Source organism: Halyomorpha halys, unplaced genomic scaffold (assembly GCF_000696795.3).
Source record: "Halyomorpha halys isolate HHAL.00 unplaced genomic scaffold, Hhal_1.1 Scaffold1149.1, whole genome shotgun sequence".
Lineage (NCBI taxonomy): Eukaryota > Metazoa > Arthropoda > Insecta > Hemiptera > Pentatomidae > Halyomorpha > Halyomorpha halys.
The window spans coordinates 75,683-94,707 of record NW_027116429.1 but is presented as its reverse complement, the minus strand read 5'-3'; the positions used below and the strand labels follow the sequence as shown (position 1 = coordinate 94,707).

Sequence of the window (19,025 nt, the reverse complement as noted above, 5' to 3'; positions counted from 1 at the left end):
GTCTGCGTATAGGTGGTACTGTGCGTGGTGAATGGAATCAGGAAGATCATTGATATAAATGGAGAAAAGCGTTGGTGAAAGTGAGGAGCCCTGAGGAACACATTGTGACAGAAGCAGGGGAGAGGAAAGAGGTTTGTTCGCAATGACGACTGTTTGGGTACGATGGGACAGGAAGGAGAGGAATCACTTTAGGACACTATTTGACATGGAAACGTTTTGAAGTTTATTAAGGAGGATCTTATGGCTAACTGTGTCAAAAGCCTTAGAAAAATCAAAAAGAACTAAAATTGTTATTTGATGGTTGTCTATAGCAGATTGGAGGTCTTGGGAAATTTTCAAAAAAGCGGATTGTGTGGAATGTTGGGAGCGAAAACCGGATTGGAAAGGATTAAGGAGAGCTTTTTGCTTGAGAAAATCATTAAGTTGGGAGTGGACTAATCTTTCTAGTTGCTTGACCAAATTGGATAGAATGGATATTGGTCTATAGTCGGAAACTGAAGAAGGAGAAGGAACTTTGTTCAATGGTCGGACGAGGACTTTCTTCCAGGCTTTGGGAAAAACGGAATTTTGAAGGGAGAAGTTATAAATGTGCAGTAAGGCAGGAAGAATGGCAGGGAGACAAAGTTTGATAATCTTTACAGGAACATTGTCTGGGCCATAATCGTTAGTTCTGGACTTGAGGACTGCTGAGATTAAATCATCTGGAGAAACATTTAGGAAATAAAAGTTATTGGGATCAAATGGGATTTCAGGGATGTGAAGAGATGAAAATTCGCATGAGGTTGTTGAAGGAGGAGGAGCAACAAAGAAAGTATTAAGCTCGTCTGGATCAACTGGGTAGTATGGACAGGATTTAGGAATGATAACGGAGAGGTTCTTAAGGATTTTCCATTTAGATTTAGGATCAGGTGCTTGGGATAGGATGTTGTGAAAGTACTGCTCCTTGGCGCGGCGTAAGGATGTTTGGGTAAGGTTTCGGAGAGACTTAAAGGTGGAATAGTGCTCCGAACTTCGGGTGCATCTGAAGCGTCTTCTGGCAGCTTCTCATTTTATCATTAAATTTCTTATTTCTGAGATGATCCAGGGAGCTGGAGAGCGTTTGAAGGTACGGGTTTTAAGAGGAGCGTGTTGGTTTAGGAATGTAAGGAGATTTGAGGATAGGCATTCGACCATGTCATCAATGGATAAAAGTGAATAGATGGGTTCTAAGGAAAGGGAAAGTTCGTCAAGGTAGGGACCAATGTTTTCTATGGTTAAGGAATCAAGGTTTCGCCAACTAATTGTCTTTGGCATAAGCAAGGGAGTGGGAATGTTGTAGGAAATTCTGATTAGGTCATGGGAGGAAAGAAAAGACATAGGAATTTGGGAGGAGGATAAAAGGTTCTGTGGGGAATCAATAATAAATACATCTAGCCAGGTATCAGTGGACTGATGAGTGGATTGGTAGGGAACAATATAAAGGTCTAGGGAGAAAATTATGTCCATAAGGTATGATCGATCAGGAGAGTCTGTGAGAAGGTTCGTGTTGAGATAACCTGCGATTATTATGTTTTGGAAGAGAGGAATATATGAAAGGAAGGAGGATTCAAATGCATCATCAAAACGAACTCGAGGTGGGCGATAGATACAACAATATAGAGGAGGGAAAAGGAGCATGACGTAAGTTGTACAAAAATGTATTCCAGATGAGGGGTGTCAAGGGAGGGAGACTTTAAAAGGATTTTGGCCCTCAGGCTGTCGTGAACATAAAGAGCAACTTCACCATCAGTACGGTCTATTCGGTCATGACGAAGGAGGGTATAGTTGGGGATGGAGATAGAGGAAGTTGGGATATTGGGTTTAAGCCACGTTTCTGAGACAAAAACTTTAGGTTTTAAAGTGCATGAATATGGGACAGTGGTCCCGAAACGTTGTACAATATTATGAATAATTAATAAATATTTCATTCAAAATGGAAGTCATTAACCTCAAAAAATTTTAAATGAACAATAATAAGTTTTCATTTTGCTATGTATTGAGAATACTGACTGATACAGATAAGGGACTTTATTTTTATCAATATTGATTCAATTAACTATAAAAATAAATATTCATAATTTAAAAATGGAATATTGATAATAAATGCGAAGATCAAATAAAATATGATACCTGTATTAGACAAAACCAATTGGGAAAGAAGTAAAAGATGAAAGAACCACCAGAAAATCTAGGATAGGTTATTCCACCACAATAACGTATTTTAAAATTATGGTTACTTTAAATTTGATATTAAAATTATCAACAACTCATAAATAAATCAAATTTTTGGATATTAATTAAATAAATTGTTTGCGATTTTTACAATAAAAAAGTATGTATATATTTTTACAGAACAAGCTATGGTGTATATCAACATGGATGCTACTATAAAGATAGTGACAACTTGTTCATCATTGGAATCCATTGTACAATTGCTTAACTTTAACACTATTTTCACAAACAATACATCTAATCTAAACTTCATGTTTCCACAAGAAATGTTTTTAGTTTGTTTGGATGTGTTCATTTGTGCTTTCATATTTCATACTTTACAAACAATTGATAACCTGTTCGACACAGTTTACTGATAGTGTGGGACTGACTTTAGAAACAAGGATCAGCAAAAAATGCAGAAGTTTAGAGTATACTATAGTATCTTATAAAATATAAGATTTTAAGGATTTATAAGATAAGGATTAAATCATGTCAACTGATAACCTAACCATCTTCATTTTTAATCATCATCATTAAGCTTTTGTATGTTTTGTTTAGCCAAAGTGTTAAGATCCTAGTTTTGTTGAACTTCAAAGATGTTGAATTTTGTGCCAATCATGTGCAATTTGCGAGCTTTACTTTATGCTTTCGTTTGAAGGAAAAGCAGATAAAGATCATTGATTACAATGTGAGATCTTTAGCTAATGTGGATTATTCTAGATTGAGAGTACAGGTTTAAACAGTTTAAAACTGGTGACTTTGACATGAAAAAAAAAGAAAAGTGATGGAAAACCAGAAACGTTTGAAGATGCAGTTTTGGAGGCATTATTGAACAAAGATTCAAGTTAAACAAAAGAATACCTGAAATGACCTATCTATCTATCAGTAGGCACTACAACCCTGCGATGGGTCCTGGCCCCCTCTGTGAAAAGCAGATAAAGGCTTCCAATTTCGGAGTCCAAGCAGGTAAAGTGCGTCTCGTACCACGCCATCCATCCACCAGAGCTTGGGCCGTCTGACTCTTCTTGGACATGGATTTCTTCTTTCATGACTTTTTTAGGCATTTTGCCGGGACTCATCTGTGCAACATATCCTGCCCACCCAAGGCGTCCCAGCCTAACAAATAGGTCATAATATCTATATGCTGGAGCAGCTCATAGAGTTCCTTATTTCTTCTTCTCTAGCCTTCCTCATCCCTTACCGGCCCATAGATTCTTCAAAAGATCTTTCTCTCGAAGACCAACAGATTATTTCTATCCTGTGTGGATAGGGTCCATGTCTGGGAGGCGTATGTTAGGACAGGCCTAATTATAGTTTTACATAAATGGACCTTTGTTTTCCCACTAATGAGCTTGCTCCAGAACTGTTTCAACAGACCAAAATAGCATCAGTTAGCCGCTGTGATCTTTCGCTTTATTTCAGTGGAAACATTATTTGTTGCTGTGACCTGAAATCCAAGGTAAAGAAACTCCTCCACTCTCTCAAAGATACAGCTTCCTTCAACAACCTCTCTCCTAGGATCTAGCTCCTCTGGTGTACATATAGTTCGTTTTGTTTTCATTAATAGCCAGAACCATGCGTGCGGCAGCTCTCTGCAGGCTCAAGAAAGACACAGTAAGCGCAGTAAAAGACCGAGCCACTATATCAAGGTCATCCGCATAACCGAGCAGTTGGGCCGATCTGTTAAATATGGTGCCATTATTCTGGATACCTGATTCTCTCAATACTTTTTCTAGGATCAAATTAAACAGGAGGCACGCTAGAGCATCTCCTTCCCTTAGTCCTTTATTTGAGCCAAATTCAGAAGAGTGTTCTGACTGTATGCAGACCCTGCACCTAACATCTCTCATAGTCATTTTTATAAGGCGTATAAACTTCGAAGGAACCTTCATTTCTCTGAGTGTCTCGTATAACATAGGGCGCTAGATACTGTTACATGCATTCCTGAAATTCACGAACAAGTGGTGGGTAGGGATCTTATGTTCATAGGCCCTTTCCATGATTAGTCTGAGGGAATGAATTTGGTCCACCGTAAATTTCCCTTTCCTGAAGCGAGTCTGGTACTGCCCGATTTCTTATTCTTCATGCGTGGCCAGCCTTTAGAAGAGGATATTGGAGAATACTTTGTAAGCGCAGGGGAGCAGCGATATTCCTCTGTAATTAGATCATTCCAATTGTTCTCCTTTCTTATGAAGAGGGCATATCAAAGCACTGCTCCATTGCTGAGGCATTTTCTCTTGAACCCATATCTCGAGGATCAAGTCATAAAGTGTCCTGTACAGTTCCTCTCCACCATATTTAAACAATTCTGCCGGCAATCCATCCTCGCCTGGTGCCTTATGGTTCCTCATTTTCTGAATTGCATCTATAACATCTTCTAAACCAGCTGGCTCAATATCCTCTTCATTTCCTTCTCCCATTCTGGGTTCAGTAATCTGTTCATTCAGCTGGCTACTAAAGTGCCTTGCCCACCGTTGAAGTAGCTCATCCTTATTGTTCAAGAGAGTCCCATCTTCTTTTCTGCACACTTGAATTTTAGGCTTGAAAGGGGCTTTACCAGTGTTCACCTTCTGAAGAAATGACCTAACAAGCAATTTTATTATACCTCAGTCGAGGGAAAGGATATTTTTCACCTTTGAACAGTTGCTTTAGAGGTAAAAACAGAAGGTTTTTTTTTGTTTTAAAAAGCAACTCAAAAAGCAAAATGATGAAAAGTAGATTCATTATGCCAATCCACACCATACTCTTCAGACACAGCTCCTGACTAACACTTGCTTTTATCAATGACTCATGTCCTGTCTGAGCAGCACTTTTGTTCTTATGAGGAATACAGATGAGGATTGAGTCTTTTATTTCCTCCAAATACTAGATGTTCTTTAAACATAAAATAGGTATGGCGCCAAAAATACTGAAAAAAGGAGTGGTTGATGATTGACAATTCTTCAGGTAATTAATTTGTCACTATTTTTTCACAATAAAGCCCGAATTTTCACAAAAAAATTCTTTTAAAATAACAGGTAACTCTTGAGTAGTCCATATAGATAGTCTTAAAAATCTATAGGTAGCTGTTAAAAATCAAATTTTTGATAACTGCCAATAACAGGTTATTATTCATTCAAGTTTTTATTGTGATATACTTACTATATTTTCTCACTACGCGCATATATTTCACATCTACATTTCGGGGCTCTTACTCTATCCCCAGCATATTACTTATACATCTTAATAGTAGTTACATAGTCCTTATTCATATAAAGTATTATATATTTAATTTAGGTTATTTATAATGTACATAATTTTTTTATAATTTTCATCATCATTATTTCAAGTTGAAACTTATACACCTAATTGGTGTACTAGAGTTGAATTAGTACCTAATTTGTACTAAAATATCAGAATTAGTACCCAGACTGATTGTATGATTCAATTTTTTTTAATCATGACAGACCACAGTCATGCTTCTATTTCTGCAGACTGAAGTTTTAGAAATTTCAAGTTAAAACTTGTACACAAATTAGTACTTTATTAATACTATTTGGTGATAAAATATTAGAATTAGTACCCGATTGCACAGCAGTGTGGTGATGAAAATGGAAAAAGTAGTGAACATTATAAAAAACTAAATTATGACCAAGTATTTTATATGAGTCTATGTAACTAAGATGCATTATCCTGAAGATGGGGGAAGAGGCCCAAAATGCAGATTAAAGAAAAATATGTGAGTGTAATGAGAAAATATGGACAGGATTTCACAATAGAAACTTAAATGGAAAATAAGGATTAACCTTCCAATTGAACAATATTGTATACGTTAATTTTGAGTCTAATTATTTTACATAGATAATTATAAATGAGGCTATTGCTCCAAGATAACTTATTTATTTATCTTCATTTTTGTTAAATTAAAAAGAAATATAATATTTTTATACTATAATAAAAAATATAAAAATATTGCTATGAAATATAGCTAGCTAATAATTATAATTAATAATGATTTCCACAACACATGACATACCTTTGAAAAACAATTTATTCTTTCAATCAATATATCAATTAAGCGTTGACCATCATAGGTTTCAACTAAAATGAACTTAATAAAACAATATATTAAAGCTGGTTCAGTAAGACTTCTTAAAAAAAGATCAAAATAAGCAGTTGCAGTTATTAGTTCTTGATCAACATTCTGAAAGAAAGAATAAATAAATGATAGACAAAAATAATATTAAGTAATATTTCAAAACATAATTCTGATGAATATTTTAACATTGAACCTCAATTAATTAATTTAAACAATATTTATTTTTAAATAAAAAACATAAAAAATCTAAAAGCGGATCTAAAATATTTATTTATTATACATTAAATATTCATGATAATCACATAAATAGTTTCAGAAATAATAATAGTAATTAATAAGATCTGTATTAAAAAAAAATGTCAAAACTAAACCTAAAAAATCTAGTGTGATCCGTGCATCACAACCTTCACTTACCACCCTACTTTGAGTGAAATTAATTCTTACTCATTTCAAAACATCAAATGAGCTATCAAAATTTAAAAAATCATAAATTATTGCTACAAACATGAATACAGGGACACGCCATATTCACTTGTACACATGAACATCCCATATTGTTCACATCAATAATCTCTACATTTTTTAAAATTTTGATTGGTGATTTACTGAGTCATGACAGCCATCCTTTGAGCTATAAATGGACCCTAATACTGTTAAAGTTACGGATCCTAGTATTATCAGAATACTTACTCAAGTATTTGTATATTGTTGGTAATAAAATAGCAAATTTCTTTTATCAGATATTGCTTCTAACACTAGTTAATTACTAAATAATGGTAGGGTTGAAAAAGGAGAAAAATAATTGATAGAGAAACATATCTTTGCTGAAAATGAGAAATTAGATGAATCTAGCATTATGAGATTAATGTCAAATAAAAACTCATTTTAAAAATTAAATAGGTAGAAATGTAATGTAACCCCTCACAGTAGTTTGGCAGAAAAATTATGGCATAAGGGAGACCAATAGGGTTAATGATAAAGATAAATGACCAAAAAAATAACCATAATGAATGAAATGCTCAATTTAATCTTTTCTTACTAGTTACTCTTTTCATAGAGAATACTCAAGGTTTAATTGGTGGAACTAGAAAAAACATTTTAGTGTCACTTAAATCAGGACAGAGTGATTAATATTTAAAATAGAGATTCATTTGAAGATGAGCTTCAGACAATAAATAATAAAATAAAATGCTTCCATTTCACTTAATGAACCATCAAAGTTCACATTATCAATTAAATTAATGACAATTCTATCTTGGGTTATTTTCTAATTAGGTATATGTTAAACTTTCATTAATACGGTGTTCAATAAAAGAGCATAAAGATTATTTATTTGTTGATATTTTTTTTTTTAAATTTAAGATTGGATAAGGTTTTTGAAAGAAAATTATGAGGAATCTGGATAACACACACTGGGCTTGATTGATTTTGTATAAAATAATCATGCTTACTCACGCATTGTAAGCTACTTAGCTGTTAATTTTCTGTTTTTGCTGATTTTCATAATAAACCAAAAAACTCATTTGGTTTATATTGGGTAGCTTGATGGATTTGCTCCCTTTGAGTGGTCATTAGTGCGGGATGGGGTCCCTGTTTTTATCTGGTCTTGACTGACCCGTGATCAGATTTCTAAACAATTTCATTTTAAATAACAATTTTTTCAAAAATAACACTTGATTGTCAGTCAGGGCTTGCGAATGTTGATTTTGATTTAATAGCATATTCTATCAAGCGTTTTCGGAGATTTTGAGAATTTTTTGAAATTTGGTCAAACCAATTTTAATTATCTGTGATTTGTATTTTATTCAACTGTGATCGATTTTACACAAATTTGCATTGTTGGTTTTTAAAATTGATATACCATTCTTGAGTTCTTTGGAGTTCTTTCAGTGCACTCATGATGATGACAATGATCCTTAAGAATCAGGATAATTCAAGAACACGCGATTCTGGTTGGTGCAATACTGAAATTATCATCCCATAGGTCAATTTTGATTTATATTTTTTTGTATACCAAATTTATATACAATTTTAATTTTATGTACAAGTTATCTTGCAAATATTACTTGGTAGTTTAAAGAAATAAGTTGAATTTTTATGTTCAACCATAGATGTACAGCACACAGGGTGAGGACTGTGCTCACCATGCAGTTTCATTTGTGAATAAAGGTAAATCTGAGTGAGTTAATGACACAATTTATAGATTTTCAAAAGTTTGTGAGAAAATTATTGTCTGAGTGCATGTCATTCATTGTATTCATTATTTTTTTGGTCCTCCTTATAATAATTGCTCTAAGGGTTCTGTAGGACCTTGCAGTCTGACAGTTGTTATGAAAGTCGGGCCGAGGCAGTGCACTGGCGAAAGGGACAGATAAGAAGACAAAGACTTCTGGATTTAAGATTCAATGGAATTAATAAATGCTTTTTCCCTGTCTTTGTGTCTCTTCATTATGAACCCACACTAAAAACCCAACAGTTAGCCATCCCTGACTAAATCATCAAATAAAAAAATAAAAGAGAAGAAGATAGGACTTGACAATTGTGAGCAAATACTGTGCCACTGTAGGTGCTAAAAATTGATAAAAAAATAAATAAAATAATTGATAAAATTATCAAACAAACATCACTGTTAAAAAATATACTAAATTAAAAAAAGTCTTTCTCAAAAGTATACTACTTAAAATATACCTGTAATAAAGCTGGCCCCATAACAGGAAGAAGAAATCCTTTGTATACAAATTCTAAAATATTTCTTACAAGATGTGGATGAGCTACTTGAACAGAAGCATTGCAGAATTCCAGAGAATTCATAAATGTAGCAAGCTCTGGAATATCATTCACATCATCAGGTGTTAAACAATACCAATCTTCAACTTCAACATTTAATTTCCTTGGCAGTCGTGAATATAAGCTACTCAATCCAGTAGCTAAAACCTATTTATTTATACAAACATCAGAATTCTTTAATAGTATAATATATTATATTAAGTATAGGATAGGAACAATGATACATTGTTTGAATATTATCACTGATAAACAACAAGTATTAAAAATTACTATTTGCATCAATTATTTTAAATTTCATGAGAACTGAGCAACCTTGTATTTTTAATTGAGTGTTCTGTAAAATTAACCAATAAAATATCAGGGGTTGGTCACTTATAAAATAGGACCCACATTCATTTGTTAATCAATTATGGCAACACATCAACTTAAATTGTAGCCCTTAAGAAAACCTAGTTTCCAACTTTTTACTAGCCAAGCACCCTTAAAAGTGTATCAAGTTAGGTGATAAAAAATGTCATTCATTATTTTTTAGATGTGGGACACAATGTCAACATTTTTCAATTATGTTGATACTTAATGTATTATTTTTTTATAATATTAAAATGTAAATGAAACCTTTAAACAGGAAAATTAAAAAATAGGGCCAAAACAAACCTCTGCTGCCTATATAAATTGTATAAAATTAGAAGAAATTTTTAATCCTTTATAATGCCCAAACCTTTACTCTTCCTGAAGAGAAATAAACAATGTGGGCCTTGGCCTTCTTTCTAAACTTTTGCCAAGTGTTCAAGTCCACTGCCACCTCTCTTCAGTTTCTTACTCCTAGCAGTGTTCTGGCATCCAGTGCCACACAGTCTTCCCATCTGAGTTTTGGCTATCCTCTACCTACAGCTCGGTGGAAATTTCCTCCAAGGATTCATCTTGGAGTATCATCCAAATTTATTTGGGCACCATGTTCACCCCAGTGAAGATGTCCAATCTTTATAAGCCTGATAATAGCTTCCCCAAATAACTTGTATATTTCCAAATTTTTCCATCTTCTTCAGAGGTCACCAACCTTGATCGGTCCAAATATCCTTCAAAGGATATATCTCTCAAAGATGAGAATTTCATTTTCCTTAGTCTTCGTTAGAGTCCATGCCTTTAAAGCATACATGAGAACAGGATGGATCAGTCTCTTGTAGAGCCAATATCTTTGCTTTTCTCAAGATAAAATGTCTGATGAGATGTTCCCAGAGCCCAAAATAGTTCCTGTTGATACTGAACATTCTTCTGTTTATCTTGAAGGAAATATAATTTTTCAAGCTAACAATAGAGTCTAAATAAGTAAACTGGTTTATCTTCTAAAACTTGAAGGGACCAGTTCACCAGCTCACATATGAGCAAGAAAAGATTTTTCTAGTGCACAAAGTGACTTAACAACAATATTTAGATCATCCAACAACAATACAGGCAAGTAACTCAACTAGTTTGGTGAATATTGTTGCACTGGTTTGGATGCTAGAATCTCTAACAACCATCTCAAGGGTTAAGTCTAAGTTAAATAACAGGCAAGCCAATAGGTTTCCTTGCCTAAGCCCTTTGCTCGAGCAAAACTCACCAGATATTTCTGTCTGAATATTGACAGAACATTTGACATCCAGTTACATCTTTACTAATGTAATAATTTTAGGCAGGATACCAAGTTCGTCAAGGGTACCATAAAGCTTGATGCTGTAGTAAGTGGATTTAAAATCTATAAATTGTGTTTTAATTCTACATCCATATACCTTTCCAAAATCATCAATTAAAAAATAGAAAAAAATATGCAAGAGTTATCAAATAAGAATATAAATAATTACTTTTATTCCCAGACAACGTTATCCTAACTTCCTTTGATGTTGAAAGTCTTTTTATACACCATATATTCAATATCCCTATTGAAAAAGCCCTTCATATCGTAGAGAAAAACTGCTTCACTATTGAACCTCACCTCATACCTTTAATCTCTTGAACTTTGCAGTAGATCTAGATAGGTTTCCTTCAATAACAAGTTTTATATCAGATTTCTGACCTTTCTATGGAAAACTCCCTTGCTCCTTACATTTCTAACATAATTCTAAATGGTCTCCTAGACTCTATCACCCCTATAACATTATTAAAAAATATGTTGATGAACTTTTTCTTGTTCTCAACCCTGACAAAATTCTTGAAATTCTATTATCCTTCAACTTATACCTCCCTCGCCTTTAGTTTACGATTGGACAAGAAATTAACCTATCTCTCTTTTTCCTTGGTCTCCGTATCATAAGAAATTTTTATGGCTCCTTATTCACAGGAAATTATTTTATTCCTTCCTTATTTTTATACTAAACCTACTTATTCCGGCAGACTTCTTAACTATTTCACAACATCCTTATCACCAAAAAATAAATGTAGCTAAAAACCTTATCCATTGATCCCTTTCTTTATCTGATTCTCAATACCACCTAACTATCAAACAATACAGTAAACAAATTCCCAACACAAATCATACAACTCCCGTAAATTGTCCGCCTCCAAACTTTATGGACATATCCTTTCCCTTAATCATTCTCTTAACTTTGACAAAGCTTTTATCATCACTACAGTCCCCAACAATCAATATCAATCTTAAAGAAAAACCAGTTAACCATAAAGTATATAAAGATTGTATATCCCTTACCTACAGACATATCCTAAACCTTATCAAACATAATTAACTCAAACATTACAACTAGCCTACCCTACTCTCTTTTATATTTGATACTCATATCTGTCCACCCCTCCCCTCTTACTCCATGCTTAAACTATTGATCACACTCATTATTGTTTCTATTTGTCATTGCTGTTTTATTTCTTACTATTTTCACCTATACTTTATATCTTTTTTTTTTTTATTATTTATATAAGGCAATCCACAGCAAAAGTGATGTTTGCCTGGTTATCTACAGGTGACCAACCTATTCTAACCATGGTGGGGGGTTCAAGTTTTTCATTTTTTGGGGCCGCCACTTAATGAAAAAAGTCAACACCCCAGGTCGGATTTGAACCAGTGCCGCCCATAGATCTCAGACTGATAGACCTGCACCAACCATCTGAGCTACAGACGGCCTCTATATCTCTCTTCTACATTACATCAAATTTCATCTATTTTATCAATAATACATCTCTATTCTATAATTTATCAATTAGTTTTATTATTTCTTAATTTATTGCATCATCACTTTTTTCATGTGTTTTACTCATATTCAATTATTTTACTATCGAGGCAGTATATAATTTTTTTTTTAGGTTTGTTCTCTTGTTTAGGTATTCTCTTAACCTTTTATTTATCTTATACAATTAGTTTCATCCGCTCTAATTCCCGTTCTGACTATTAAATTACCTTATTATAATCTTATACATTAAATATCTTTTCTGATTTTTATGTTAAAACCATTACATCCCTACCAAGGTCTACAAGTCCCATTTCTTATCACCTCATTCTGAAACCACCAGGATTCAGGTGATTTATGTATTTCTTTTCCTCCCAGTACTTATTCGTTCACCTACCCCCTTCTCTCCCCCTACTTGTTATTGCACTATACTTATACCTCATTTACATTCCCACCCTTCCTTTTAATTTTACTATATTTTTTAGTACTTCTTTGAAGTATTATTTCAAGATTCATTACTCTAGTTTTACATTAAAAATTCTATCACTCATTACTGTATTTATTATTAATTAGTGTTCTATTCATTTACATTTATATTCCTTTAATTTACTCTCTTCTTCTTCTTTATATAATTGTTTACACTCCTTCTATTAATATTCTGATTTTTATCATATTTTACAATTTTTGTATTTTGTTCTCAATTAGCCATGGTAAAGCCCTGCAAATTGGGGTGAGACATTGGTTACTAATTAATGATTTTCTAATTTCTAATATTATTAATAAATGGTTACTAAAAGAAAAGAGATGATTGAGTACTTTATTATTAGTGGAAATAATATCTTAAAGAAATGTGATTTTGACAGTTATTTACAGAGAACTAAAATATTAACATAAGCAAAGTAACCTAAAATGTTTGCTGCCATTTTCAATATATTTTACAAAAAATATTAAAATATAGAAGATAGTATAAAACGAATTAACTCAACAAAATTAAAATAAGGCTCAACTTGTAATTTTATTTTTATCTGAAAATAATAATTTTACTCTCTTTATGATCGAAATGTTATTATTAACACTAGATTTATAAAAAAAATAGCATATATTGATATTTCATTTAACAATATATAATTGAAAGTACAACAAAATGCGAAGTTGTCTACATCTAATGCTTAAAATATACGGACATTATACTTACAGGACATATTTTAGATTCATCAACAATGTAATCGGCCAGAGAATCGTTTTGTTTTGATAAAGCTATACATAATAATAATGAATCACGTGCTTGCTGGCCAAGAGTGCCTTCACAGTGAACAAATCGAATCAGAAGAGAAAAAATAATAAACCTGTAAAATATTTAATTTGTTAATACTTACAATTAAAACTTAGTATTTCGCTTCTAATTATTTGTTTTTAAAACAGTTATCCATGATGCAGTATCCCCACACCATGGCATTTACTTATAAATTTATATATCATCAAATAGAATATTGTGTTAAAATAAATATTTACATATTATAGTACTTAAATTAATACTTTATACATATAGCAACTAAATTATATATGTATAATTACATTGTTTTTTTTTTCAAATTAGCATTAGTCTTCAAGTAGGATAATGTACAGTAGAACTCCATTAAAAAATGGGTTGTTTGTTAGGTTGTTGGTAAGGAATCTTTTTTTTTTTGTAATTAGGGAATAGCATGTATTATGATAGTTAATAAACTACATCTTTTCACCAGCACATTAAAGTAATGGATTTGAAAAATCACATTTTTCTATTGCATTAATTTTATTAATTTACTCTCAAGTATTATTAGTAAAATAGCATAATATTAACACAAATCCAGGGCTCCGAAAACAAAAAGGCTATGGATAAAAAAAATTTACTAATATGCTGTGGAAAATTAAAAGTAAAGCATAAAGTTCTTAATTTGTCTTCAGAAAAGTATCTGTATTCACATTTGTTAGTTAAATGCAATGGCACCTGCAAATTTGTTATATTTTCAATAAAAAAACATCAATCTATGCAATATAAAAAAAATATGACATTATTTTAAAAATTGAAGGCATGTCTCTGATTTTAAATTTATTACTATGGACAATAATGGTTGTTATTAATAAGACTGTATCAGATATAAATAGCATATTTTGTAAAGATATCTCAACAAATAATTTTTCTGGATAATGTAATAAGTAATTATATTAATTGTTTATTTTCAGCATCACACTGGACTATTGTTCTAAGCTTAATCCCTTTCCTCTACTACTATTGTTATGATAGTCTCCCTTTGGATCTTTCCTTTTTAATTAATATTTTATCTTTTTGTTTTTTTAGGACAATCGTATATTAGATATTATAACTGGAATTAATTTATTATGTCAGCATAATTTATGTTTATGTTCTTTAAGTCAGTTTTATAATTAACAGTATTTTTTATGTATTTTGCTATGTTTTTGTTGTTATTTCTTCTTTTTCCCTAATCTAGCACTTTTAAAATCAAATTTTGGTTTTTTGTAAAGCTATGGTATGCTAAAACTGTTACCTTTGTGTTTTTAATAGTTTTGCAGTCATTCTCATGTTGCACTAATTTCGTTCTGAGTTTTTTAGACGTTTCCTCTATGTATATTTGGTTGCACTCTTGAGAGTGTATTTTGTAAATCACACCCAGTTTATCTAATATTTGTATTTAATCTTTCATGTTAGTTAGATATGAATTCAGTTTGTTACTATTGTACATCCCTATTTAATATTATGGTGGCCATACATACAGAATATCCTGGTTATTTTTTCAGTTAATTATGGTACGTAATTTATTTTTAAAGAATTTTATTGATTGTTCATCACCTATGTTACTTACATTATTCTTCTGATCAATAAATATTATTTCATGTCCGTTGCTATTTGCATTTTTATAATACTCTGTAATTGTAGTTTGATTATTTTTCTTGTTTTCCTTTATTTTTGTTTTTAATATAATTTTCTGTGTTTTTTTCCTCTTCATTATTATTATCAATGTTATTACTGCACCATAATTTGTTTATCAGTATTTTTGGATATCCATTTTCTACCAATATATGGTATATTAATGGTTTTATTTTTTTTATGTATTTCTCATCAGTTATATATAGAGCCTCGTTTACTAAGTTTCGAAGCACTTGTAATTATATTTTAATCATATTGTAATTTATTATATTTTATCAGAAGCAGCAGCAAATGTTCAAAACCTGACATGACTCTTTATACCACACCTGTCAAATGATAATTTTTTTGTTTTTCCTTACATGTTCTATGAAAAAATTGGTGGTATTGTCATTGTTATTCTCATTTTCATCATTGCTTTTGGCACGCAATGCAAACTTAAAATTACTCCCATTCTGAAATCTGCTCATCTTAATCAGAATCTCTTTCCTCAAAAACTTATTCCTAGTCATCATTCTCTTTAAGAATCAAGTTTATTGTAATTTTAACGTTATTGGTGTCATACAAATTATACTAGTGTTTTTCATCATCAATATTAAAGAAATAGATCAGATATCAACAGAGATGTATATGTGAGAGATAATATCTTTCCCAAGTCATAGTAAACATTATTGGGGAAAAAATACACAAAACTGACTTGAACATTCATGGAGGACAAGGCAGTTCCAATGACCAACCTGATTATCATGATAAAACATTAGTTTTTGGTTGTAGGACCACTTGAAAATAGGAATTAACAAATGTTAGGGACCACTATAGCCCTCTACAAAAAGTTTGCAAAGTTTTGCAAACTTTACTCATCAGAATTTCCTAGTATTTTCTATTTTTTTTTTTCTCTCATAACTAAACCTAACAAATACTGTAAAATCTTGATATTCTTGCACTGTAAAATTTTAAAAAAAAAAGACTACATTTAAGAAACAAATATATTCACAAAGATTGCCATGAAATTTTCAAAGGCAGATTGTGTGGTCCTGTGACAAAGTTGCTAATAAACAAAATGATTTATGACAAAATTTATTTATAATATAACTGTAGTTTTAGACGCTTGGCTCTATTAATAAATTTACCTAAAATAAATGAACCTAAAGAATTGTAGTGAAGTTATTTTATTTTATATTTCCTAAATTATTTTCAGTAAAAGGCTTTTGAATAATTCAAATACAAACTAAATTTAAATATATAAAAAACTATGCATAAATTTATACATGAGTAGTTAAGTTACAAACATGATCAGGTACACTTAACAACATTTATCAGATAAAAAAAACTGCATTTAAACACAAAGACTAAAATAAAATCGTAAACAGTCAAATCAAAGGTTTAGCGAAATTTTTTGGTGTCACATGGTCCAAATGCTCCGTATTGGTTGGCTCCACTGGATCTGGCCATGCTTGAAACAAAGCTCCTGTGATCATTTTGAGTAATTAATTTTGATCATATTTGAGTAATTAAGCTTGAATTCTTTTTTTTAACAGGTTTCTAGCTATTTTCTTACTGAAATATGTTTAGTATTGCTAAGAGGCTAAACCACCGGACGGAAACAATGTCTAACTTGTTCTGTGAAAAAATGAACCTGGCCATGTAGGTAACTGAGCTACTCATGTACGGAATATATTACAAGGAAATGGATTTGCTACTAAAAGATTTTCAAGTAATATTATATCAATATCTACCAAAAACATGTAAACTACTAGCTGGATATACTATGAATTCTTAAAAATGTATAAGCATATTATAATTATAAATATTAAAATTTAATTAATATTTATTTATTATATCACAAAATAGGTTAAATGATTTTACTAAGGATATTATGTCTAAATCTAGTTGTTAGTTGGGCTTAAGAACTCAACTCTGTGTATATCCAACTCACTTAGGTGAGTCACTAGTCCTTTTTTCAAAAAAATTATAGAGGAGATGGCTTTGATGAATGAATGAAACACACAGTTGATTCAATAACACCACAAGTCGCTTCTCAACTTCCAATGAAAAACATATCTCCGAACAGGATTTCAAAAGTTTTAAAAGAGTACAATGAAATGAATCGTGATTTAATAGTTGCTTGTTTGTGTAGCATACCAATACTTCATAAAGCTTCAACTGTTCAACAATCAATGTATTTTCATATCTGAAACAAGAGAATAACTAAATAAAATTTCAAAATAACACACTAATACATAAATGAAACTACAGCTCAAAATCTTATAGATTTTTGTTTAAACCAGCAAACTACCTTAGGCAGGAAGTGAAGTTCAAATAGTTAAAACCTAGCACCATTTTAGATTCCCCAGATTTACCTGACAAGGGCTGAAAACAAGAGGAAATCAACTCTTTCTGCCCATCACTCAAACCATAATGATTGATCCAGATATACAAACATATTATTCAAGCTTTTCATCTTCTGACATCATCACTGTCTCAAAAAACCTATCTTTTATTTTTATCATATTACAAGTGTAAATTTTAATGAAGGGAATTACAATAGCAAAATGTAAGCAGTTAATATAAATTAAATGATAGAATAGGTAACTAATATTTTTAAAAAATACAAATAAATAAATAAAAAAAAGGGTCATATACCCATAGAAAATATACTTAAGATAATACAATGAATAAAATATAGATATAATACAATAAATGTGAAGAAATAAATAAAGACTATTAAATATAATGGTGAAACCTTAACATACAAAATAATTAGATAATGATATAATAATATATAATTGATAATAATAGAAATAGTGAAGACAACATAAGTAAATTGCAATAATTGACAGTAAAATAAGTTAATTGAAACAATGTGAAGTAAAAGTTTACAATAAACCAGTAATTTTAAATATCACTTTCACTTAACATTGTTTCAATTAACAAATTTCACTTTACATTACTTCAATGCGTGACAACACGCTAGTCTACCAACCCAAAGGTTGTGAGTTCGAGCCCTGGCCCTATCTGGGATTTTTTAAGCATAAAAATGATACAAAACTCACTCACAGCCCCCCCCCCGGCATTTGTGAGGCCCGTTAGCCAATGGGTGGGACTCAGAAAAAATAGGCGTGGGAGTGATGAACCCACCCTATGAAAAAACCACATCAAGAAAATGTGTGATGTATTTCCTTAATACATCGAGTGAGGCCTTGGACCTTGACGATCTGTCGCACCAATAATAATAATAATAAAAAAATATATATTATATATCATCAATATAGATAAAATATTATTATCACGATCAATACAGAAAACGTTTGTTATCATTATCTAATTATTTTGTATGTTTAGGTTTTCACCATTATACTAAATAGTCTTTACTTACTTTTTCATATTTATTGTATTATATCTATATTTTACTCATTGTATTGTCCTAACTATATTTTCTATTGGTATATGAACCTTTTTTTATTTATTCATTTTTAAATATTATTGACATATTATATCATTTAATTTATATTTATGTTTCCTAAATTATATAATTCTTAAAGCTATTATTATTATCATATTTGTATATCTTTTTTGTGTATTTCGCATATATGAAGAACTGTTTTAAACGGTCATCTACCCCCCACTCGTATAATTTCGCTTTAACAAAAAGCTTTTTGTTCTTAGCCCTGAAGAAGGCTAGAAATTCTGGCTGAAAGTTGGCAATAATAAATAAGTTTTCACTTATTTGGGTTCTACACTTATTGCACCCCCAACCATCTTCTCCTTTTATATATATATCTCGGTCAATAGTCTTCTCATCAATATTTTCTCCCTTATTTATAAGCCACATTGCGGGAAAACCACAAAT

The 19,025-nt window shown here is 31.3% G+C and overlaps 1 protein-coding gene across 2 annotated transcripts in view; it reads right to left on the bottom strand.

Moving 5' to 3' along the window:
- LOC106688533 (FHIP family protein AGAP011705) overlaps positions 1–19,025 on the bottom strand; it is a 58,733-nt gene that overhangs the window by 26,562 nt on the left and 13,146 nt on the right. For both annotated transcript variants that reach the window (XM_067053233.1, XM_014433037.2), the window contains exons 3-6: positions 17,112–17,366; positions 13,448–13,598; positions 8,999–9,244; positions 6,248–6,415 (exon numbers count right to left, since the gene is read on the bottom strand). In XM_067053233.1, coding sequence (XP_066909334.1) covers positions 6,248–6,415; positions 8,999–9,244; positions 13,448–13,598; positions 17,112–17,366 — 820 coding nt within the window. The remainder of the gene's footprint in view (positions 1–6,247; positions 6,416–8,998; positions 9,245–13,447; positions 13,599–17,111; positions 17,367–19,025) is intronic.